Source organism: Oncorhynchus mykiss, chromosome 7 (assembly GCF_013265735.2).
Source record: "Oncorhynchus mykiss isolate Arlee chromosome 7, USDA_OmykA_1.1, whole genome shotgun sequence".
NCBI classification, from domain to species: Eukaryota; Metazoa; Chordata; class Actinopteri; order Salmoniformes; family Salmonidae; genus Oncorhynchus; species Oncorhynchus mykiss.
Window position 1 is genome coordinate 69,428,413 of NC_048571.1, and position 25,206 is coordinate 69,453,618.

Consider the following 25,206-nt stretch of genomic DNA (forward strand, 5'->3'; position numbering starts at 1 on the left):
TCTCTAAGGTAAGGGCGTGACAGTAACCCCCACAAAGGTGTGGACTCTGGCCGCAAATCTAAACCTATAGGGGAGGGTCCGGGTGGGCATCTACTCTCGGTGGGGGCTCCGGTCAGGGATCGTCGCCGGGACCTCCGGACCGTAGATCGTCGCTGCAAGCTCTTGACTGGGGACCGTCGCTGGAGGCTCCGGACTGGGGACCGACACTGGAGGCTCCGTGCCCTGGATTTTCACTGCAGGCTCCGGGCCATGGATCATCACTGGAGGCTCCGGGCCATGGATCATCACTGGAGGCTTTGTGCCATGGATCATCACTATAGGCTCCGGGCCATGGATCATCACTGGAGGCTTCATACGTGGAGCCGGAACAGGTCTCACTGGACTGAGGAGACGTACTGGAAACCTGGTGCGTGGAGCTGGCTCCGGGCCATGGATCATCACTGGAGGCTCCGGGTCACGGATCATCACTGGAGGCTTTGTGCCATGGATCATCACTATAGGCTCCGGGCCATGGATCATCACTGGAGGCTCCGGGTCATGGATTATCACTGGAGGCTTCGTGCCATGGATCATCACTACTGGCACCGGGCCATGGATCATCACTGGAGGCTTCATACGTGGAGCCGGAACAGGTCTCACTGGACTGAGGAGACGTACTGGAAACCTGGTGCGTGGAGCTGCCACAGGGCTTACCAGGCTGGGGAGACATACTGGAGGCCTGGTACATGGAACCGGAACAGGTCTCACCGGACTGGGGAGATGCACTGGAAGCCTGGTGCAGGCACCGGATACACTGGGCCGTGGAGGCGCACTGGAGGTCTCGAGCATAGAGCTGGCACAACCCGTCCTGGCTGGATGCCCACTTTCGCCCGGCAAATGTGGGGCGCTGGCACAGAGCGCACCGACCTGTGAATGCTCACTGGAGACACCGTGCGCATCACCGCATAACACGGTGCCTGACCAGTCATACACTCCCCACGGTAAGCACGGGGAGTTGGCTCAGGTCTAAACCCTACCTCCGCCAATCTCCCCGTTTGGGGCTGCCTCTCGTGTTTCCGTTGTTGAGCTAACTCTTCGTATAGTCGCCGTTCCGCTCTCGCTGCCTCCATCTGCTCCCTTGGACGGCGATACTCCCCGGCCCGTGTCCAGGGTCCTTCTCCCTCCAGGATTTCCTCCCATGTCCAGTCCTCCTGGCCACGCTGCTTGGTCCTTCTTTGGTGGGGTGTTCTGTAACGCTCGTCGTCGGTGGAAGGAAGAGTGGACCAAAGCGCAGCGTGGAAAGTGTTCATGATGTTTATTTTTGAAGAGACACTCAAACAAAAATAACAAATTCGAAAGCGAACAGTTCCGTCAGGCACAGAAACTAAACAGAAAATAACACCCCACAAAACCCAAATGGAAAATACCAACTTATACAGTATATGATCCCCAATCAGAGACAACGATAAACAGCTGTCTCTGATTGGGAACCACACGTGGCAAAAATAACAAAGAAATAGAAAACATAGATTTTCCCACCCGAGTCACACCCTGACCTAACCAAACATAGAGATTAAATAAGGATCTCTAAGGTCAGGGCGTGACATGTTGACATGTTGCTTTTGTAACTCTGGAAACATCGGGAACATCTAAACAGCTTGCGGGAATTATCTTTGCTTTACACCCAAATCAATATCACAGGGGCTTCATGATTAACTAGCATATGCAGTATGTTCCTTAGATGTCGTATCCTTGCCGTGAACCCTTCTCAGACAGACAGTATTTATGGCAGGTGTGTTGCATGATTAACAGTTAATGAACAACAGGACATGTTACATAAAAGTTCATGGATAAAGGGTGACAGAATAATGGTGGCATTAATAATAATACTAACGATAACTCTGTACTTTGGTGATCACACTTTCATCGTATTTTTGCTGTTGAAAGAACTGATGAAGCTCTTTATCAAGTTGAGTTCTCTCATCTAAACATAAACAATAAAAAAGGTAAACATTCATTTGGACCATTAAAGTTATTCATCCGGATGCTGCCATCGCAAACAAATAATAAAGCAACCAAACAAATACACAGGTAGACAATCCAAAGAGAAAAGGGACCATTTTAAACAGAGACTGTGTCATAAGAAAGACCAGTAGGCTAAGGTAGCGTTCTATTTACAGTGAGTTCCATTTGAAGTAGACTTTCTCAAAAATCATGACATTTATGACATCACTGTTTTATCCCCCTTCATCTTATTCTAGATACAAACGTTTGAGTTGGTCAGTGTCTGAGAGAACCAGAGATGTTGTCTACTGTTCCGTATGTGTGTACCATAGATAATTACAGAGGACTCATCATTTTACCTGTCCCATTATGGGGTCTGTGAGCGCACGGGCAGCGCCATTGAGACCATCTCCATTTTGAGGTAGTACATTTTCTTCTACTACTACTTCTATGAGTTGGTAAAAAAAAAATGAAAGGGTGCATACTGCCACATGGTAGTGTGTTGCTTAAACAGGTATAAAGTGAAGGTTGGCGATTTACTGCCACCTGCAGTTACGGAATGTTTGATCACAAGTATAATTCATTGGCTGATCCCTCCTGAGGACCTGGATGGAATTATGTGATCCTTCCTTAACCCATAGGATGTCCCACCCATTTGACAACTTCAAAATGGTGAAAGTCCTCAATTGCGCAGCCCTTGCTAGAACGTGCTTTTGGGCACTAGAGTCCTCTTTCATTCTCAATGGTATGTACACATGATGCTCTACATACACAGGCTGATTTGGGTGACATACGCCAGTGAGCCTTGGGTTTATAGCAGAGTAGGGAAAGCCAGGAGACATGGAGAGAGTGACCTATTGCTGTGAAGCACAAAGGCCTCTCTTATCCCCATAAGGCATGGTTCTAACGACACCAATGTAACTGACAATCAGGTAGTCTGACCCACTTGAAACCCCATAGACACACACATAAAAAAATTACCCTCTTTGATTTTCTTATAAAAAGAATAAAGTAACCATTAGTCATTTTGACAACTCCCACCATCCCCCTTGCTTCAAAATATTACCCCACACATCCCTCCCCACCTATTCAAATTCATCCCTTAACCCCACCCCAACAAAACTCCAGATAGGTGAATTTGACCAATCGGCTTAGATCATGAAACATAATGTCCAGGGATTGTTGTAGATCACAGGTCCAGTAAGCCAATGAGAGTGATGGAGAGTGTGGCGGTGAGCAGGAGAGGAGCATGATTGGACCATGGGGATCCCGCCTGGTTCTGCACCATCATTCCAGTTCCTGTTTGAGAAAGAGAAAGAGAGCGAGATAGAAAGCGAGAGAGAGAGAAAATTGGGGACATGCTCTGGTACAGTATTATCATAACAGTTGCCTTCTTGTCTCCTTTGCTTATTGAAGGAGTCACAGTTCTAATACTGAGCTCAGTAAGCAAAAGCTAATTGACAGACACTGACTAACAACCACTGTCTCTCTGACTGGCTCACACAGCCCTCCCGGCTCTAGAGACTGGGACTGGAACACAGCTAGTCTTAAGCATACTCCAAATAACAATGTGTGTGTGTGTGTGTGTGTGTGTGTGTGTGTGTGTGTGTGTGTGTGTGTGTGTGTGTGTGTGTGTGTGTGTGTGTGTGTGTGTGTGTGTGTGTGTGTGTGTGTGTGTGTGTGTGTGTGTGCGCGAGCGCATATGTGTTCAGTATGTGTGCATTCCTGCATGTGTGTGATAGACAGGCACTAATACAGAATCCAGTGAGGTAAACCCCCATTAACCCTCTCTACCTCTCATTAAACCCTGTCACTCACTGACAAACCTCAGCTTCCCACACCAGCCTAGCAACCTCACAGGCAGCAACGGGACTCCAGAAAGCTACCCAGATCCAATATTCCAATTCCCACTTGAGAAATGATAGGCTATCAGAAACAGGAAGGCCAAAAAGGTCAACAAGGACAACAACCACCAGAGCCACTGCCTGTTCACCCCACTATCATCCAGAAGGCGAGGTCAGAACAGGTGCATCAAAGCTGGGACCGAGAGACTGAAAAACAACTTCTATCTCAAGGCCATCAGACTGTTAAACAGTCATCACTAACATTAGGTGGCTGCTGCCAACACACTGACTCATCTCTAGCCACTTTAATAATAAAAAAATGGATGTAATAAATGTATCTCTAGTCACTTTAAACAATGCCACTTTATATAATGTTTACATACCCTAGATTACTGATCTCATATGAATATACTGTACTCATCTACTGCATCTTGCCTATGCCGTTCGGCCATCGCTCATCCATATATTTATATGTACATATTCCTATTCATTCCTTTACACTTGTGTGTATAAGGTAGTTGTGAAATTGTTAGGAATTGTTAGATTACTTGTTAGATATTACTGCACGGTCAGAACTAGAAGCACAAGCATTTCGCTACACTCGCATTAACATCTGCTAACCATGTGTATGTGTAACCGATGTGAAATGGCTAGCTAGTTAGCGGTGGTGCACTCTAATAGCGTTTCAATTGGTGACGTCACTTGCTCTGAGACCTTGAAGTAGTGGTTCCCCTTGCTCTGCAAGGGCCGTGGCTTTTGTGGCGTGATGGGTAACGATGCTTCGTGAGTGACTGTGCTTGATGTGTGCAGAGGGTCCATGGTTCGAGCCCAGGTTGGGGTGAGGAGAGGGACGGAAGTTATACTGTTACATATGTGACCAATAAAACTTGACTTGACATGGATTTCACAGAACAGTTTGACCTCATCCTCCCAGCTAATTATGACTGGGCTGCCGTGTATAGCCGCGTGGTTCCAATTACCACTTAAGCTCTTGTAACCTTCTTTGTGTGAAAGCTAGCTTATCCTGTTAGCCATGGGCTAGACTAGCTGTTGGGGCAGACTCATGCAGAACAGGAGATGGGATTTTGTTATTTTATATTTTATATAGAGTAGTCCTAGGTGGGGTTGTGACTTAAACTTGGCACAAAACCTTGCCTGAAGAAGCTCTGGGTCTATGTGGTGTGTATAGAGTTGCAAAGCTATTGGTAATTTACCAAGGTTACTGGAATGTTGGTCAAGAACAGGTCATCTATGGCAACGTTGGTAATTTATACTTGTATAACTTTTACATTTATTCATAATTAACATGATTTTTTTTTTTAATATCTGTGTCCATATTGTCCATGGGTTTCTAGTGGACAGACCATATGTGATTACGTGCGTCTAGGTGAGAGGTGTAGGAGTCAGGCGCAGGAGAGCAGGGATGTCTGAGAAGCGTGTTTAATACAAACTACGCTCTCGATACTGAGAACTCGTGCAAACGCACGGAGGAACAAACACAGTTCCGACACTCAAATACACGTGCGTAACCGTGAAAACAACAAACTTTAAATACAATCGAGCACAATACACAAAAGTCTAATCCCGCACAAACTAAGGCAGGCAACAGGTTACCCTATATACACACAGAAATAAACGCAAATGAAACCAGGTGTGAAAAAGGAACACAGACAAAACAAACAGAAAAGGAAAAAGGGATCGGTGGTGGCTAGTAAACCGTCGATGCCGAGCGCCGCCCGAACAGGGAGAGGAGTTACCTTCGGTAGAAGTCGTGACACCATAAGTGTCAAGATAATATAGACTAATTAATGAAAAAAGTATCTAATCAACAATGGCAACTCTGCAAATCTTCCAACAATTGTATTTTATCACAACTGCCACCAGTTTGGCCCTAAAACAACAAAGACATATTGACATCGTAAATTAAATTAAAGTGGGTAAAAAAAAGACAAAGGCTATTTCATGCTGAAACCCTCAGTAGAAAAACCAATGGTATTATTTCATTATTTAACATAGTATACATGTGATAAGGCCACACGGAGGGACAGAGATAATTAGACACCTGTGATAATCTGAACTACCCAAAAAGGCCCTAGATGCAATCTGATAGAATTCCACAAAATCCTTGAAAGTTACAAAAATGATGTTAGTGTGCACTTGTTCACTTCCCTTCATTGATATGAAAGGAAATGACTGGTATAAGAAATATGGTAGAAACAATCTATAGCCCATCCTTTCACCAATCCAATGCTTATAGATTTAGGGGCAGTAGTGAACGAGTGTACACTTTATGAGAAAAAATATATTATTGGGACACACACAGTCAGTCCAAGTCTCACCTGAGTCTCGAGAGACGATGGTCTCTTGTGCGGCTCCGTCGCCCCCCTCCCCCCAAGAGCGTATCTCCAGGACCACGTAGCCATTGTCTTTAGGTAGTGGCAGGGTCACAGACGTCTTCCCCTTGTCCAGAACCTTCAGAGCAGACTGGCCCTCGTGCTTGTACAGGACCTGAGAGAAGACAGAGGGAGGGAACCTATTCACACAATTTCTACAGAGGAAATACATTTGTTGGGTTATTGAATGTGTCCTTTCCACCTTGATGGACTATTATTTGTTTTATTAAGATAATGTTTTCATTACTTTTGTGTTCTCTCTGCACAGCATCACACTATAAAACCAGAATAGGATGGTTCATGTTATCTACCGATGATATGTCATATCTTTAATGTTTTTCTATTGCCAGGCTGAGCCTTATCAAATGCTCTTTGATTCCTTTACATGACCTTTTTATTGCACTACATATCTGATTATTTACAGAAGGTTTTACAAGTAGCTTATGAGAACAACTTTATTCATTTTGACCACATAATCCCTTTCACTTCACACATGTTAACAGGATTTAATATATTTTGACAGTGCATTCGCAATATGACAAGAACATACCTACCTGCACACACCTCTCCTACAAACAGACACCACTCACCTTGTAACCCAGTACGGCTGATTCATTGTCTAGGGTCTTGACATGATCCCACCTAACAGTTACCCATGAGCCATCAGTCTTCCAGGACACGTTGCCAGGGGGACGATTAGGAGCTGTAAAGGTAAACGAAGGAAAACAACTAGAGACACCAACTTATTGACCTGCCTCACCTTCCGGGAGTCACATGACCAAGACATGAATTAAACTTAGATACATGTACTTGAAAATACAATGGTCTCACACACGTTTTACGGACACAGAAACATGACGATCCAAACTGTAGCCAAAATGCAAACCAAAAGGCATGATATCATATAGAATATATTAATATAGGCATATTTTTGCCTAATGTTGACAGTGGGTTAAGGTATCAGTATCAGTAGCTTAAGGAGAGGAGATCAGCACAGACATGATTCCCTCTCACTCTATAAATCCTCCACAAGAATCCCTTTACACTCTTAAGCCCAGTAGATACTGGTAGCCAGGTGCATATCCACCCTCCCCAAAACACTGGGCCATACTTACGAACTTCAGACAAAGTTTAAATTCAAGTTTAAGCATCAGCCAATAAAAATGGTTGGTGTATTGTCACGCGATAGAATGCTGCATTGCAGCTGGTCCCATCAGATAACATGGCACACGTCAGCCCTATGCTAAGTTCACCAGGTGGCTGTAATTATTTCCTTTAACAACTTCCTCATCAGCCTATCAAAGATGTTAAACTTGTGGGCGACAAAAGTCAAGCGGCACAATCTGCTTTTGAAGTTACTAAAAAGCTTCTTATTTAAACTGGATGTTTAGATCACAGTGTAGTGATCCTGGCACCTGGTACTTTTCACGGTGTGCTGCAAGTTGGAATCCCAGGTGAGATACATTTTCTTTCCTTTAAAATATAGAATGACATTTGTAGTGTTAGTGTGTTGCAGGGAATTGCATACAAAACCTTGGAAATGAAGATCACCAATTGACTACTGCTACTACGCAGGAGTATAACATTAGTGCGTATAACATTAGCGATGCTCCACCACTCCTCAGAATGGTGCATGTTTAATACAGTTTATATCAAAGCTGAATCAATGTCTTGTAAGACCACTTAATGATGAATTTGTATTCTACATAGGCCAAGCATACTGAATATAATAGCATAGTATAACAGTAGTGTTAGACCAAAAACGTCCTTTAATTTCTGATGTAGGCTACACTTACATGTACAACGTTTTGTATGCGTTGTTAGAATCATCCACTTCGTCATTTAAGCCTTATTTGAATTGAGCTTTGAGGACCAGCAGTGAACAGTTTTTTTTCTCAACAAAAAAGCTTGACTTCACAGGGACTCAAACCCACAATTACTGTGCCCCAGAGATGACAAGTTAAACCCCTTAGTGCTGTATGCCATCTGGCAGGGATATCAATTGTGGTAAATGACAGCTTTTTGACAAGGCCACAAGGCTCTTTGTCTTTTTTTTTTACAAAGAACTTTGTCTGACTTTAGTAGCTAGTAGCCTTGGCAAGGATGCATCATGCTACATATTGATCTTTGTGACAGACCAAGTGGAACAAAAGTAAACCTTGACTTTGGATGTTTACCAAATCCATCTGGAGGCCAAGTTGACCTATTTCATTGAAATACCGTTGGTTTGTGGAGAAAAAGTTGAACATCTTTGATAGACTGATGACGAAGTTGTTACAGGAAATATTCAGTGCCACCTGGTAAAGTTAGCATAGGGCTAAAGTGTGCCAGGTTATCTGATGGGACAGCTACAATGTAGTGTTTTATCACGTGACACTACGTCAGCGATTTAAACTGGCTGATGCTTAACTTCTTGGTGACAGGGGGCAGTAATTTCACGTCTGGATGAAATGCATGTCCAAATTCAACTGCCTGCTACTCATCCCCAGAATATAAGATATGCGTATTATTAGTAGATTTGGATAGAGGACAGTCTGAAGTTTCTAAAACTGTTTGAAACATGTCTGTGAGTATAACAGAACTTATTTAGCAGACAAAACCCTGAGGACAAACCATTCAGATTAAATTTGAGGTCACTCTCTTTTCAATGAGTTTTGATTGGGAATCCAGATTTCTAAGGGGCCTTCTTGCAGTTCCTATCACTTCCACTGGATGTCAACAGACTTTAGAGAATGGTTGAGGTTATTCCTTTGTGTAATGAAGAAGTACGGCCATCTTGAACGAGGGTCACTTGAAGTGTACTGTTAGATAGAGGCGCGAGACCAGAAAGCATGCTACAGTTTGTTTTCTTCCTGTATTGAACACAGATCATCCCGTTTTCAATTTTATCGATTATGTACGTAAAAAAATACCTAAAGTTGTATTACAAAAGTAGTTTGAAATGTTTTGGCAAAGTTTACAGGTAACTTTTGAGATATTTTTTAGTCACGTTGCGCAGGTTGGAGCCAGTGTTTATCTGGAACAAACGCACCAAATAAATTGACATTTTGTATATATATCTACGTAATTAATCAAACAAAAGGACGATTTGGGATGTTTATGGGACATATTGGAGTGCCAACAAAAGAAACTCGGCGAAGGTAAGGCATGATTTATATTTTTATTTCAGGGTTTTGTGTCGCGCCTGCAGGGTTGAAATATGTTTTCTCTCTTTGTTTACGGAGGTCCTATCCTCAGACAGTTTGCTTTTGCCGAAAAGCCTTTTTGAAATCTGACCTGTTGGCTGGATTCACAACAAGTGTTTCTTTAATTTGCTATCTTACATGTGTGATTTAATGATAGTTTGTTTTTATAGTAATTTATTTGAATTTGGCGCTCTGCATTTTCCCTGGCTTTTGGCCAGGTGGGACGCATCCCACATATCCCAGAGAGGTTAAACTTAACCTTGAACTTAAACTTTTTATAATGTTTGCAAATATGGCCCCATTGTGTTTGACCCCCTGGGATGTTATGTCATATATACGGAATGGTGTCTTGATGCTGGCAACACTGTGTGTGTGTGTGTGTGTGTGTGTGTGTGTGTACACATGTTAGGTATCCTACAGTGCCTTGCGAAAGTATTCGGCCCCCTTGAACTTTGCAACCTTTTGCCACATTTCAGGCTTCAAACATAAAGATATAAAACTGTATTTTTTTGTGAAGAATCAACAACAAGTGGGACACAATCATGAAGTGGAATGACATTTATTGGATATTTCAAACTTTTTTAACAAATCAAAAACTGAAAAATTGGGCGTGCAAAATTATTCAGCCCCTTTACTTTCAGTGCAGCAAACTCTCTCCAGAAGTTCAGTGAGGATCTCTGAATGATCCAATGTTGACCTAAATGACTAATGATGATAAATACAATCCACCTGTGTGTAATCAAGTCTCCGTATAAATGCACCTGCACTGTGATAGTCTCAGAGGTCCGTCAAAAGCGCAGAGAGCATCATGAAGAACAAGGAACACACCAGGCAGGTCCGAGATATTGTTGTGAAGAAGTTTAAAGCCGGATTTGGATACAAAAAGATTTCCCAAGCTTTAAACATCCCAAGGAGAACTGTGCAAGCGATAATATTGAAATGGAAGGAGTATCAGACCACTGCAATTCTACCAAGACCTGGCCGTCCCTCTAAACTTTCAGCTCATACAAGGAGGAGACTGATCAGAGATGCAGCCAAGAGGCCCATGATCACTCTGGATGAACTGCAGAGATCTACAGCTGAGGTGGGAGACTCTGTCCATAGGACAACAATCAGTCGTATATTGCACAAATCTGGCCTTTATGGAAGAGGGGCAAGAAGAAAGCCATTTCTTAAAGATATCCATAAAAAGTGTTGTTTAAAGTTTGCCACAAGCCACCTGGGAGACACACCAAACATGTGGAAGAAGGTGCTCTGGTCAGATGAAACCAAAATTGAACTTTTTGGCAACAATGCAAAACGTTATGTTTGGCGTAAAAGCAACACAGCTGAACACACCATCCCCACTGTCAAACATGGTGGTGGCAGCATCATGGTTTGGGCCTGCTTTTCTTCAGCAGGGACAGGGAAGATGGTTAAAATGGGAAGATGGATGGAGCCAAATACAGGACCATTCTGGAAGAAAACCTGATGGAGTCTGCAAAAGACCTGAGACTGGGACGGAGATTTGTCTTCCAACAAGACAATGATCCAAAACATAAAGCAAAATCTACAATGGAATGGTTCAAAAATAAACATATCCAGGTGTTAGAATGGCCAAGTCAAAGTCCAGACCTGAATCCAATCGAGAATCTGTGGAAAGAACTGAAAACTGCTGTTCACAAATGCTCTCCATCCAACCTCACTGAGCTCGAGCTGTTTTGCAAGGAGGAATGGGAAAAAATGTCAGTCTCTCGATGTGCAAAACTGATAGAGACATACCCCAAGCGACTTACAGCTGTAATCGCAGCAAAAGGTGGCGCTACAAAGTATTAACTTAAGGGGGCTGAATAATTTTGCACGCCCAATTTTTCAGTTTTTGATTTGTTAAAAAAGTTTGAAATATCCAATAAATGTCGTTCCACTTCATGATTGTGTCCCACTTGTTGTTGATTCTTCACAAAAAAATACAGTTTTATATCTTTATGTTTGAAGCCTGAAATGTGGCAAAAGGTCGCAAAGTTCAAGGGGGCCGAATACTTTCGCAAGGCACTGTACATACGTGGTCTCCTGGTAGTGACAGTGGTTCTGGGTGAGGCTGGTCCTGTGCCAGCGCTGTTGTAGGCCATTACGGTAACATGGTACCGGGTGCTGGGTCTCAATCCCACCACACGAGCCGTGGTCTCAAGCCCAGCTGTACGCACACGGTCTGCAGATGCCTCCCGCTCATGCTGACGCCAGTACCGGATCTGTAAACATACACAGCATTGTCAAACAATTAGTTACGTGACCGTGGGTACATCTCTTAAAGGAATGAGATGCCTAATACTGGAATTGTTTCTTCTACTGAAAAAAAACACATTTTGTCAAATCATTAGGAATGTTAGATACCTGTACTCTTCCTCACAATATACTGTGGTTCTATAAATTTGAGCATATTTTCTGGTGAGCCTTGTATCTAAGCCCTTTGCTGTTTTTTGATTCACCTGAAGGCACTGTGTATTCTGTATTTTTTACTCACTTAAACTCTGTTTCCTTTCAAATATGTACAATAAAAAAATATGAAAGTGTGACACCTGTTGAACCATGATAATATTAATGATTCTGCCATTGTTTCCCCACAGGGCCATCGTGATAACCAACCATCAGACCTAATCTGCCTGTCGACAGACTGAACATGCTGATCCCAACCACACACAGGCCATCTAATACATTAGTACCATCTTTATTGGTGTGAGAAGATAAGATGAGGTGAGGTCAACTCCAGGACGGTCTCTCACTGGCGTCAGGGGACTGATGGCACCATAGATGGTACTGACTGGGACTGACTGGTTTTGAGCAAAAGTCCAGAGATGGGTCCCAAATGGCACCCTATTCCATTCATAGTGCACTACTTTTGACCAGGGCTCATATAATAGCTTGTCACATATGTTATATGCTGGTGTTGTGCAGGTCCTGACCTCATATCCTTGGAGGATACCGTTGGTGCTGAGATGTTGGATGGGGTCCCACGACACCTGCATCTCGAATGCTGTCAGAGCCGTGGCATTGATCCTCAAGGGCGCCACCGTGGGCTCTGCATGGAGGGTCATGGGTAAAATAAGGGTTGGGGAGTCGGATCATATCTAACACACATAAGTACAATAAACACAATTAATTTACATAATGTGGTTGGTAAACATCTGCCTTTTTGTGTTTTTGTTCGCCCTCTTGTGGCAAACAAGCATAATGCTCCTAATCCTTCCTGCATGCCCCAGACCTGTTCTGACTCAGCCTCCTCTGCAGAGTGCACCAGGGTGATCTGACTGAAGGGTTAAGGCTAGGGTTGAGGTTAGGGTTAGAGTTTGGGTTGCTCACCCTCTTCTGCAGAGTGCACCACAGCGATCTGGCTGAAGGGACCCTCTCCTTTACGGTTGTAGGCTTTGATCTTCACCTCAAAGAGGCAGTAGGGAGACAGGCTCTGGTTGGAATAAACGTAGCGAGACGACTCCACGTTGGAAACACGCTCCACCACCCACGTTGGAGAGTTCTGCTTCCGGAATGCCAGGATGTAGCCGAAGCCATCTCCGTTCTGGTACTCTCTGGCCATGGGCTGGGATCAGATTCAAACAAAACTTTATGTACATTTTCACAATGACAAAACTCTCTCTCTAACACCCCCCCCCCCCCCACCCACACACACACACACACACACGCACACACTGACCGTCCAGGTGATGATGAGTTCGTTGCGGTCTCCTCCTCCTCCACCTAGTCCACTAGGGGCCACTGTGGGAGCTGCTTGCTGGGTGCGTATAGTGTGAGAGGACATACTAGGCTCTCCACTACCCAGGATGTTACTGGCAATGACCTGGAACTCATAGTCCATCCATGGCAACAGGCCAACCACACGAATCGACTCAGCATTGCCTTCAATGTTAGATGGGTCTGTGGGAGAAGAGAGGAGGAGAATGCGGAGGAAGGAAAGAAGGAGAAGTCAGGGACTAATTGATTGACACAAAAACACACAGGTACACAGATAAGCACACACATAGACAGTGGTGGTCCTCTTACCTGTCCTCATCCTCTTCCAACCAGGAGACAGTGGAGAGTGACCCATGATAACATACTTTCCGATGGGGCTGTGGTTGTCATAGCCACGACTCCAACGCAACTCCACCGACGTCGAGGCAACGTTCTTCACCACCAAACCACCTGGAGGTCCCGGGGGACCTGAGGAGAGACAGTTGGAGAATGCCTAGTCAGGACTTTTATCTAACCTCCTTCATGTACATGCAAGTACAAATTCTCACCCAGAAAGTAGTGGACGTAGCTCATTGTGGCCTGGGGATAAGGATGATTATGTAAGTAATTAACTCAAAAATCCTCATAAAATGTTACAATTAAGTTCTGCAATGCTGTAAAACAAACATTTTATAAGGATGACCATCATAGAAAAGGTCAGGTGAGTTGTTGTGATATGATCGGGGTCTTACCTCTGACCACCAGTTTAGCGGAGGCTGAGGCGCTGTCCACCACAGTCTGAGCTGTACAGCTGTATGTTCCTGCCTGACTCAGATGACCACTCACTATCAACAGGTCACCTACGGTCTCCTTCTGTTAGAGAGAGATAGATGGGTGGAGAGGGAGAGAGAATGGGAGGGTGGAGAGAGAGAATGAGAGTGAGAGATTAAAAAGAAAGAAGGCGAGAGATTAGAGATTAAAGAGATGAAAGAGGGCAAGAGATGAGATGAAAGAGAAAGAGGGCAAGAGATGAAAGAGATGAAGGAGATTAAAGAGAAAGAGGGCATGAGAGAAATTAAAGAAAGAGTGGGAGAGATTAAAGAGAACGGGGCAAGAGATTAAAGAGATTAAATAGAAAGGGGGCAGAGATGAAAGAGAGATTAAAGAGAGAGTGCGAGAGAGATTAAAGAGAAAGAGGGCGAGAGAAAGACAGAGAGAAAGGGAGGCAGATATATATATATAGAGAGAGAGACCGAGAGAGAGACCGAGAGAGAGGAAAGAGAGAACAAGTGATAGTGGAGAGAGAAAGAGAGAAAGAACTTGTTTAGTAATTGGAGACATGGTCTGTCTGCTACAGAGAAACAAGCCAGATATTCAGTATTCATATCATCACCATTTCACAGCAGTATTGAAGGTAACTTTAATTAAAATTCAATTCAATTATATCCAACACTCGGATTTAAAAGTATATACCATTATAAAGATGACTCCAGTGACAGTGAAATATTGGTGCTGACCGAAACTTGTTTGGGTCAACATTCTAAACTCTAATCCCCAGTACACCCAGAGTCACATCATCAACCTAGAAGTGTTAGGTCAGCAAGACGTGAACGGTAGGGAGGGAGACACATTACACGGATGGTCTCCTTGATATGGTCTGCAGCATAGATCTTAAGTGATTCAATTAAGCGTATAATAGCTGTCTCTAATAAAATGTTTGTTGTTTAAATAAACCCTGCTGAATGGTTCTTATTTCCATTAATCACACTGGGAATCATATTAATTTCAAGCTGTTTGATTCCAAAATCAGTTAAGCAGTTTCATTAAATTTCTAACTCTTTGATTCAAAATAACCCCAAAAGAACCCGTGGACGCACCCCCATTCCTGCAATGGTTTGCTCTGCTGTGGCCTGACTAACTCACCCCCTCTACGCGATGGTACGGTCCGCCGGGGTCCTCCAGGTCCAGCAGAGCTCCGTTGAGAGCCCAGGTGAAGGTGAGGTCCATGGTGGGGTCATGTGAAGCGTGACACTGCAGCGTGACGTTCTCCCCCTGGTTGATGTCAGCGTTAGAGGGAGCCAAGGTGATCTTAGTAGCATCTGGAGGGAAGGAGGGAAAGGACAAAGGGGAGAGTAGGAGGGGAGGATAGTGAGGGAGTTCAGTTACCTCTGACAGATTCAGTGTGTGTGTGCGCGCGTGTGTGTGTGTGTGTACCTCTAACAGAGAGGTGTCCAGTGCTGTTGGCCTTGCCCAGGTAGTTCTCAGCAAAGCAGGTATACTTCCCCTCATCGGCCCTGCTGATGTTGTGGATCCGCAGCATCCCGTCTGGAGTCACTGTCACCCTGGAAGAAGAAGCAGGAAGCTCAAGTTACCTTCATTATCTTTTTGGGCTTTTTAAATGTTTGGGCCTTTTAAGTGTTTGCAGTTTGTTGCTAGACGGGAGTTAAGGACGAAATCAAATCTAAAACATGACAGACTCTCCTTCAGATCACGTTTCTCTTCTAATCTCCATTTGACCTTAACTTCGACCTTTTATGTTTACTTCCCTCTGGAGATGTATCAAGTGAACATTCATACACGTACACACATGCGCATAGACACACAGGTTAATTAATTATGTTTTTCATCTAGACACACAGACCTAACAAAGCACCAAAATGTGATGAAATCCGAAGAAATAGGTTCCTTTGATACACACATAACAGGGGAATGCTCTTTTGATCTTACCTTCTACTATATACCTATTGCACATTTTGGTTTCTCAATCAAGCCTCAGGGTTGAGGTGTGTGTGTGTGTGTGTGTGTGTGTGTGTGTGTGCACCTAAGTGTGTGTGTGCGTGAGTGTGTGAAAGGGGAAAGGAAAAGAGGGATACCTAGTCTGTTGTCCAACTGAATGTATTCAACTGAAATGTGTCTTCCGCATGAGTGTGTGTGTGTGAGTTAGTGTGTGTGTTTACCTGCTGCTGTTGGTAAGGAGCTCAGTACCGCGGCTCCAGAACAGGGTGGGTTTGGGGGCGGCTCGTGGCCGACACTCCATCATCACCTGCCCCCCTCGGGCTGCTGGGACAAGCCTCCTCACCGGGTTGGAGCGGAAGTCTGGAACTTGGACTGGAGACCACAACATGGGGGAGAGAAGTTACAACTGAGTTCCAGTTCTCTTGGACTGCAGTGTTTACAGGGTTTGATTTTAACCCTTGAACCCTGACCTCTCACCTTGCACCCTCAGCTCAGCGTTGGAGTAAATGGTGCCGTGTTTGTTCTCAGCCACACACTGATACATCCCAGAATCCTCCAGGGCCAGGTTGATGACCTTCAGACGACCCCCATTGACCTCCACCCGGTCCTGAGAGAGAGAAAGGGATGGATTGAGAGATAAAGGGAGGGAGAGATAGTGGGAGAGATAGAGAGAGGGATGGATTGAGAGATAAAGGTAGGGAGAGATGATGGGAGAGATAGAGAGAGGGATGGATTGAGAGATAAAGGAAGGGAGAGATGATGGGAGAGAGAGAGAGGGATGTATTGAGAGATAAAGGAAGGGAGAGATGATGGGAGATAGAGGATTGTATGTATGTATGTATGTATGTGTGTGTGTGTGTGTGTGTGTGTGTGTGTGTAAACCTGTGTGCTGAGGGGCTGTCCATTGCGTAGCCAGCGTATGGAGGGTCTTGGTTTGCCTGCTGCAACACAAGTCCAGTGCAGCTCAGAGCTGATCTCCACCTCAGAGTCACTCATAACTTGCAGCCACTCTGGCTGTGCTAGAAGGGACCAGATAAACACAGGGACAATAAAGTGCAGGTCAACACGCATGGTTTTGATGGTCATATTGTGTGTGTGTGTGTGGGGGGGGGGGGGGGTTGTGTCTCTACCCTACCTTGCACGGTGATGCGTCCTTGTTGTGTGTCGCGGCCCTCAGAGTTGTAGGCCTCACACTCATACACCCCCTCTTCATGGAAAGTCATATCAGGCAGTGTGAGGATGGGTCCCTCTGCACTAGCCCCGGCCTTAGACGGCAACAGACCATCCACCTTCCTCCAACGAAGTTTTGGGACAGGACTGGGGAGGGGAGGAGTAGGAGAGGAGGATTAAGAGTGCAAGAGGGTTGGAGTTGGGGAGGAGGAGGGGGAGGGGGGGGAGAGAGAGAGAGGGGAAATGGTGGAGAGAGGAGGAGAAGGAGGGAGAGGCAGGAAGGGACATGTAGGGAGAGAGTGTGTGAAAACAAAAGAAATACAACAAATCAGAGATATCCGAACATGGGACAAGAAAATGGATCAGGGACTTACTTTCCGTAGGCGAAGCATTCCAGCTGGGTGGTGTGTCCTGTCAGGGCGTACGTCTCTGCTGGGAAACCCACTGTGATAGCAGGAGCTGACTTCCTGGCGTTGGCTGTGGTGAATAGAGAGGATATGTCAACAACAGAGAAAATGGCTGATGTGGTTCAAATCTTCCCTCTTACAGGAGAAACACACTTTATCCTTCCACTTTATTTCACTGTCCTGAAATTGTCAATTGAAATGTCAAAACTTTTCAAAGCTGTACAATTACTGTGTAAGAGTAACAGAGTCTTGAATAGGCCTTTTTCTCACTCAGCTACATGCACAAACACACACACACAGAGTCCAGTACCATCTGGCTGCACGGTGAGCTGGTTAGCCTTGCTGAAGGTACTCTTGGTGCTAATGTCCATGTTGATGGTGGTGAAGCAGAAGTAACTTGCTGTATCGTTAGGCTCCGCCTTGGCCAGGTACAAGTTGCCCGTTACCTGGGAAACGAACCACCGACCCCCGTCAGGCTTCATGAAGCTAGGAAACTCGCTAACGAACCAGCGGTAGGAAAGAGCTAATGAGAGATGAGAGAGAGGAGAGGAGAGTGAGACTCGCATGTGTGTGAGTGTGCATGTGTGTGTGCATGTGTGTGTGCATGTGTGTGTGTGTGTGTGTGTGTGTGTGTGTGTGTGTGTGTGTGTGTGTGTGTGCACCTGGGTAGTGGGCGGGGGGCTGGCAGGCTAGGAAGGCACCTGCTCCCTCGTAAGCCGTCTGTGGGCTCCTCCCTTCCCCAGGGAAGTCATGGAGGTCTGGAAAAGGAGGACAGAAGGGTCACAAGAATAAGAAAAAATCTAAGAAATCCACTCAGTCAAGACAAAAATGTACTTCTCACTCAGAAATGTATTCTTTTCACTATGTAAACCAATCAATGGAATGAGATGAGATCCAAATAAGGTTTGATGAACAACAACTGGGATCCAGTAAATGTTGATGAATATGCATTGTCCCCATAAACACTGAGAGAATGGAAAATAATACCTGAATAAATAAATCAATGTACTCACAACCGAATTTGAGGTTGGCGGCCCGGCTGAGTATGGTGCCACAGCGGTTGATGGCCAGACACTGGTAGGAGCCTCCATCATGGCCGAACTGGGGACTGCTGATCACCAGGTTACCGGCTACCAGTGTGTACCGGGGGTCACCTACAGGGACGTCTGTACCATTGACACGCCAGCTACCGGACAGGGAGGGGTTAGATGACAGACCTGTCCGATGCATACTCTGGCTGTACCCTTCTCTCTCATATGTGACCATTTGATTTGATTTGTTTTCTGTCTGTATGTCTGTGTGAGTGCTTACCTGTACGTAGCAGCAGGACTGGCTCTAGCCTGGCAGTTGAGAGTGACTTTGCCCTCACTGAGTCCCTCTGGGTAGACCACACTGCTAGGCTGCTCTTCAAACACTGGTCCACTGTCATGACCCGTTATGCACACGTCCCCGCCTGTGAACACACACAGCCAATCAGAATCCCCCATCACCCAATGAGGGAGTTCTATTAACCTGAGACATGGTGCACCGGTCTATAGCCCGTGGAGTAAACTGGCAAAATAGATGAGGGAGGTGCACCCATCTCAAATGGAATAGTAATCTGTGCTGTTAGGTCATGTAATCAACAAGGTAGGATGGTGCATCGTCCACAAACACATAACATCCCTTTTACATAAAATATATGTTCATATTTTCAAGCAGAATTCTAGTCATTACTCCACGTGCTTAATCTAGCCTAGGCTACGTCACTTTGTTTTGAGCAGATTTTGCCTTGGGCTTGGAATAGGGAACAGGGAGGCAGCCCAGGGAGGCAGCCCAGGGTGGCAGCCCAGGGAAGCAGCCCAGGGAGGCAGCCCAGGGAGGCAGCCCAGGGAGGCAGCCCACGGAAGCAGCCCAGGGAGGCAGCCCAGGGAGGCAGCCCAGGGAAGCAGCCCAGGGAGGCAGCCCAGGGAGGCAGTCCAGGGAAGCAGCCCAGGGAGGCAGCCCAGGGAGGCAACCCAGGGAGGCAGCCCAGGGAGGCAGCCCAGGGAAGCAGCCCAGGGAGGCTGCCCAGGGAGGCAGCCCAGGTAGGCAGCCCAGGGAGGCAGCCCAGGGAAGCAGCCAAGGGAAGCAGCCCAGGGAGGCAGCCCAGGGAGGCAGCCCAGGGAGGCAGCCCAGGGAGGCAGACCAGGGAGGCAGCCCAGGGAGGCAGCCCAGGGAGGCAGCCCAGTTACAAAATGAATGCAATCACTTTTCACCCAGTGCAAACTCCTCCCACCGAGGCCAGATAATCGAATCCCCTCAATGTCCTACTACCAGCCCCTTCCAACCAATCAGGAGTCAAAAACTGATTCCAGTGACTTTCCCTTTTCAAGCAAGTAGTTTTGTATCACTTTAACATATTTTTGCTTAATTAAATGAAAATGTTTCATCACCAAAACATCCTGAATCCCATTCAGTTCACTAGAGGTAAATCAGAGGTTAATCTGTGCTTTTGGAAGCCAAGGTAAGAAACATTTGAATTGTCTAATTGAATGATACATTTTTACAAACAGAAGAATTTTCTTAAATGTAATCTAATCCAATTTTATCTGGTACTCTGGGAGAGTGTGGATATGGCCTGTTGTCCCCTATTCCCTCTTCCCCTGACAGAAACCCATACTTAGTTTTGCATGGCTCAGAGATGGTAACATAAAATATTAAAATCAAATCAAAATAAATCTAGAAGTATTTGTGGCGTACACAGATTAGCGAATGTTAAAGCAGGTGTAGTGAAATGGTCATGTTTCTAGCTCCAGCAGTGTTGTACATTTCTAACAGTACAATATGAATACACAAATAACCCCCCCCCCCCCCCCCAAAATAACATAAAAAATAACCAACTAAAATGAAGAAATATCAGATTTGGTTTGTGAAGTAAATGTGTATGCAAGTGTGTGTGTGTGAGTGAGTAAGTGTGTGTGTGTGTGTGTGTGTGTCTGTGTGTGTGTGTGTGTGTGTGTGTGTGTGTGTGTGTGTGTGTGTGTGTGTGTGGTGTGTGTGTGTGTGTGTGTGTGTGCATGCGTGCTTGTGTGTGTGTGTGTGTGTGTGTGTGTGTGTGTGTGTGTGTGTGTGTGTGTGTGAAGCAGGAGTTGTGCAGGCAAACAGAGTACAGGATCCATCTGCACTAGAGGTGGGAGTGAGTCTGGAGGGGCTACAGGCTGTCAGGGATAATACTGTTGCTACAGTGAAGAGGAGAGAGAGGGAGAGGAGGAGATGGGTAGAGGGAGAAGAGGAGGGCCTGAGAGGGGGAGAGGAAGGAGGAGACATAGCTTAAAAAGAGGGGAAGATAGTGTTGGGGTGGAGATGAAGGGGAGAAGATAAACAAGTGTTGGGGTGGAGAGAGTGAAGAGAGGTGTGGGTAGAGGTGGAGGGGAGGAGAGTAAAGGGTGTAGAGGTGGAGAGAGGGAGGAGAGGCACGGGTAGAGGTGGAGGGGAAGAGAAAGCGATAAATGAGGAGAGTAGAAGGTGCAGGTGAAACAGCAGGCTGGAGCAGACAGCTATTCTCAGGGTACACAGAGAATCAGGGTACACAGAGAATCCATGTTACACAGCACAAACTGGGTTAGAGATGCCTCATGACCATATGGGAATCCTCATGGCACAGAGCGTGTGTGAGAGAGAGAGGGAAAGAGGGATGGTGTTTTTGTGCGTGATGTGTGTATGTATGTATGTGTGTGCGTGCGTGTCTATTGTGTCTATCTTTTTCAGCCATCTATTTCCTGTGTTTGGGGGCTGCGAAATCCACTGGTCACTTACTGTAAATCTCGCTGGATTGATTGCTTTCATTTTACACCTGCAACCCTTTCATACTCTTGCTTGTGCCTGTCATTTTTTCCCGCTAACGTTACGACCAGGGAAATGTTTGTAATGACCTGTCAAACACATCCCGGTAATGGCTGAAATGGGCTCAATGGGATACCTTCGCTTTCTGTGGAATCAATAAGAAAGCTTTGCCTGGGATTTAACACACCATCTCCACATCACAAGAAAGAGAAGAAACAAAACTTTATTTTGATGGGTGTTCATTTTTGTGATTTTTAAAAAAAAGTTATAATTTAAAACAGTTGAAATTTTACAAAATAGAATAGTTGAAATGAAAGCAACTTCCGAAAATGAAAACTCGGATTAGTGATATTAGTGATATTATGCCTAATCTCACAAACAATGTAAAGTATGTTGAGATAGGTGTAATCTAGAGCTAAGCATGTTGATTTTTAATCCCAGGGTATCCTGCTATTGACACACTTGTTGAATTACGCAAGAGAACATCACAACAAACGTAATTAATGAGGCAGTCTAGACAGCACAGGTGAGTGCAGGTAGGCCAAGACAGCAGTACAGACATGTCTCTGGACCCACTCACTGTCACAGTCATACTCTGGACCTAGTTTTGTCCCATGGAATAAATGTTGTGATCTTAAAGTTTTTCCTCATAATCCTGGACTATCGGACCACCATTTTATTACGTTTGCAATTGCAACAAATAATCTGCTCAGACCCCAACCAAGGAACATCAAAAGTTGTGCTATAAATTCACAGACAACACAAAGATTCCTTGATGTCCTTCCAGATTCCCTCTGTCTACCCATGGACGCCAGAGGACAAAAATCAGTTAACCAGCTAACTGAGGAACTCAATTTAACCTTGCGCAATACCATAGATGCATTTGCACCCCTAAAAACTAAAAACATTTCTCATAAGAAACTAGCTCCCTGGTACACAGAAAATACCCGAGCTCTGAAGCAAGCTTCCAGAAAATTGGAACGGAAATGGCGCCACACCAAACTGGAAGTCTTCCGACTAGCTTGGAAAGACAGTACCGTGCAGTACCGAAGAGCCCTCACTGCTGCTCGATCATCCTATTTTTCTAACTTAATTGAGGAAAATAAGAACAATCCGAAATTCCTTTTTGATACTGTCGCAAAGCTAACTAAAAAGCAGCATTCCCCAAGAGAGGATGGCTTTCACTTTAGCAGTGATAAATTCATGAACTTCTTTGAGGAAAAGATCATGATTATTAGAAAGCAAATTACGGACTCCTCTTTAAATCTGCGTATTCCTTCAAAGCTCAGTTGTACTGAGTCTGCACAACTCTGCCAGGACCTAGGATCAAGGGAGACGCTCAAGTGTTTTAGTACTATATCTCTTGACACAATGATGAAAATAATCATGGCCTCTAAACCTTCAAGCTGCATACTGGACCCTATTCCAACTACACTACTGAAAGAGCTGCTCCCTGTGCTTGTCCCTCCTATGTTGAACATAATAAACGGCTCTCTATCCACTGGATGTGTACCAAACTCACTAAAAGTGGCAGTAATAAAGCCTCTCTTGAAAAAGCCAAACCTTGACCCAGAAAATATAAAAAACTATCGGCCTATATCGAATCTTCCATTCCTCTCAAAAATTTTAGAAAAGGCTGTTGTGCAGCAACTCACTGCCTTCCTGAAGACAAACAATGTATATGAAATGCTTCAGTCTGGTTTTAGAACCCATCATAGCACTGAGACTGCACTTGTGAAGGTAGTAAATTACCTTTTAATGGCATCAGACCGAGGCTCTGCATCTGTCCTCGTGCTCCTAGACCTTAGTGCTGCTTTTGATACCATCGATCACCACATTCTTTTGGAGAGATTGGAAACCGAAATTGGTCTACACGGACAAGTTCTGGCCTGGTTTAGATCTTATCTGTCGGAAAGATATCAGTTTGTCTCTGTGAATGGTTTGTCCTCTGACAAATCAACTGTAAATTTCGGTGTTCCTCAAGGTTCCGTTTTAGGACCACTATTGTTTTCACTATATATTTTACCTCTTGGGGATGTCATTCGAAAACATAATGTTAGCTTTCACTGCTATGCGGATGACACACAGCTGTACATTTCATTGAAACATGGTGAAGCCCCAAAATTGCCCTCTCGAGAAGCATGTGTTTCAGACATAAGGAAGTGGATGGCTGCAAACATTCTACTTTTAAACTTGGACAAAACAGAGATGCTTGTTCTAGGTCCCAAGAAACAAAGAGATCTTCTGTTGAATCTGACAATGAATCTTAATGGTTGTACAGTCCAAGTCCAAGTCAAGTCTCAAGTTGTTTGATTTTCTATCAAGTCGAGTCTCAAGAAATCAAATTTGTGACTCGAGTCAGACTCCACACAGCTGGTGTGTATACAGTATGTGTGTGTGTATGTGTGTGTGTGTATGCATGCGTGTGTGTGTGTGTATGAGTGTGTGTGTGTGTGATTCACTTCATCAACAGACCAATGGAGCATTGACGGAGCTAGTAATTACAATTTCATGGACTGCGTGCTGTCCACAGGGATCGACTATGCGTGACTGCACGCTTGGCTACAGTGGAAAAGCTTTTTTAATTTCAACAAAGGAACGCTACAACACATCTTCATTTATCATTCATGAGATCCCTGAATTATTTCAACTCTGTCGTCAAAAGAAAAAAAAGAAGAAAAAGACATCTCAAGAAAATCGAATCCCTTCCGCCTGCTGGTAAAAAGAAACAGCATACAATTTTAATCTGGCCTGAAGCCCCCAAGATCTGCAGACCCCCTACTTTTGGATCTCCAGACACACACTCTCACACCCAACCATCAGTCTGATAGCACGCATGGACATGTTGAGTGTGTGTCTGGTGTGAGAGGCAGTGGCTGTCTAGGGAAGCACCATAACAGAAATAGGTTGCATTGCAGGGGAGAGGTGAAGGAATGGGAGGGGAGAGGTGAATGAAGGGGAGGGGAGAGGTGAAGGAATGGGAGGGGAGAGGTGAATGAAGGGGAGGGGAGAGGTGAAAGAATGGGAGGGGAGAGGTGAAGGAATGGGAGGGGAGAGGTGAATGAAGGGGAGGGGAGAGGTGATTGAAGGGGAGGGGAGAGGTGATTGAAGGGGAGGGGAGAGGTGAAGGAATGGGAGGGGACAGGTGAATGAAGGGGAGGGGAGAGGTGATTGAAGGGGAGGGGAGAGGTGAAGGAAGGGGAGGGGAGAGGTGAAGGAAGAGGAGGGGAGAGGTGAATGAAGAGGAGGGGAGAGGTGAAGGAATGGGAGGGGAGAGGTGAATGAAGGGGAGGGGAGAGGTGAAGGAAGGGGAGGGGAGAGGTGAAGGAAGAGGAGGGGAGAGGTGAATGAAGGGGAGGGGAGAGGTGAAGGCAGGGGAGGGGAGAGGTGAAGGAAGGGGAGGGGAGAGGTGAAGGAAGGGGAGGGGAGAGGTGAAGGAAGAGAAGGGGAGGGGAGAGGTGAATGAAGAGGAGGGGAGAGGTGAAGGAATGGGAGGGGAGAGGTGAATGAAGGGGAGGGGAGAGGTGAAGGAAGGGGAGGGGAGAGGAGAGGTGAAGGAAGAGGAGGGGAGAGGTGAATGAAGGGGAGGGGTGAGGTGAAGGAAGGGGAGGGGAGAGGTGAAGGAAGGGGAGGGGAGAGGTGAAGGAAGGGGAGGGGAGAGGTGAAGGAAGGGGAGGGGAGAGGTGAAGGAAGAGGAGGGGAGAGGTGAAGGAATGGGAGGGGAGAGGTGAATGAAGGGGAGGGGAGAGGTGAAGGAAGGGGAGGGGAGAGGAGAGGTGAAGGAAGAGGAGGGGAGAGGTGAATGAAGGGGAGGGGAGAGGTGAAGGAAGGGGAGGGGAGAGGTGAAGGAAGGGGAGGGGAGAGGTGAAGGAAGGGGAGGGGAGAGGTGAAGGAAGGGGAGGGGAGAGGTGAAGGAAGGGGAGGGGAGAGATGAAGGAAGAGGAGGGGAGAGGTGAAGGAAGAGAAGGGGAGAGGTGAAGGA

General features: G+C 45.6%; 1 protein-coding gene and 1 long non-coding RNA gene across 3 annotated transcripts in view; one reads left to right on the plus strand and one right to left on the minus strand.

Moving 5' to 3' along the window:
• Positions 1-1,279: 1,279 nt before the first annotated feature.
• cntn2 (contactin 2) overlaps positions 1,280-25,206 on the minus strand; it is a 70,637-nt gene continuing 46,710 nt past the window's right edge. For both annotated transcript variants that reach the window (XM_036983945.1, XM_036983946.1), the window contains 20 exons: positions 18,732-18,873; positions 18,434-18,606; positions 18,083-18,178; positions 17,731-17,943; positions 17,388-17,490; positions 16,979-17,160; positions 16,726-16,862; positions 16,321-16,450; positions 16,065-16,215; positions 15,322-15,449; positions 15,031-15,206; positions 13,860-13,980; positions 13,438-13,596; positions 13,091-13,311; positions 12,742-12,976; positions 12,345-12,460; positions 11,447-11,633; positions 6,811-6,923; positions 6,167-6,335; positions 1,280-3,282 (listed from right to left, as the gene is read on the minus strand). In XM_036983945.1, the coding sequence (XP_036839840.1) occupies positions 3,173-3,282; positions 6,167-6,335; positions 6,811-6,923; positions 11,447-11,633; positions 12,345-12,460; positions 12,742-12,976; positions 13,091-13,311; positions 13,438-13,596; positions 13,860-13,980; positions 15,031-15,206; positions 15,322-15,449; positions 16,065-16,215; positions 16,321-16,450; positions 16,726-16,862; positions 16,979-17,160; positions 17,388-17,490; positions 17,731-17,943; positions 18,083-18,178; positions 18,434-18,606; positions 18,732-18,873 (3,062 nt within the window). In that variant the 3' untranslated portion in view covers positions 1,280-3,172. The remainder of the gene's footprint in view (positions 3,283-6,166; positions 6,336-6,810; positions 6,924-11,446; positions 11,634-12,344; positions 12,461-12,741; positions 12,977-13,090; positions 13,312-13,437; positions 13,597-13,859; positions 13,981-15,030; positions 15,207-15,321; positions 15,450-16,064; positions 16,216-16,320; positions 16,451-16,725; positions 16,863-16,978; positions 17,161-17,387; positions 17,491-17,730; positions 17,944-18,082; positions 18,179-18,433; positions 18,607-18,731; positions 18,874-25,206) is intronic.
• On the plus strand, positions 7,446-12,452 carry LOC110528360. The gene is made up of 3 exons (XR_002474239.2): positions 7,446-7,674; positions 12,009-12,195; positions 12,337-12,452. It is a non-coding gene; the product is annotated as an uncharacterized LOC110528360 (long non-coding RNA).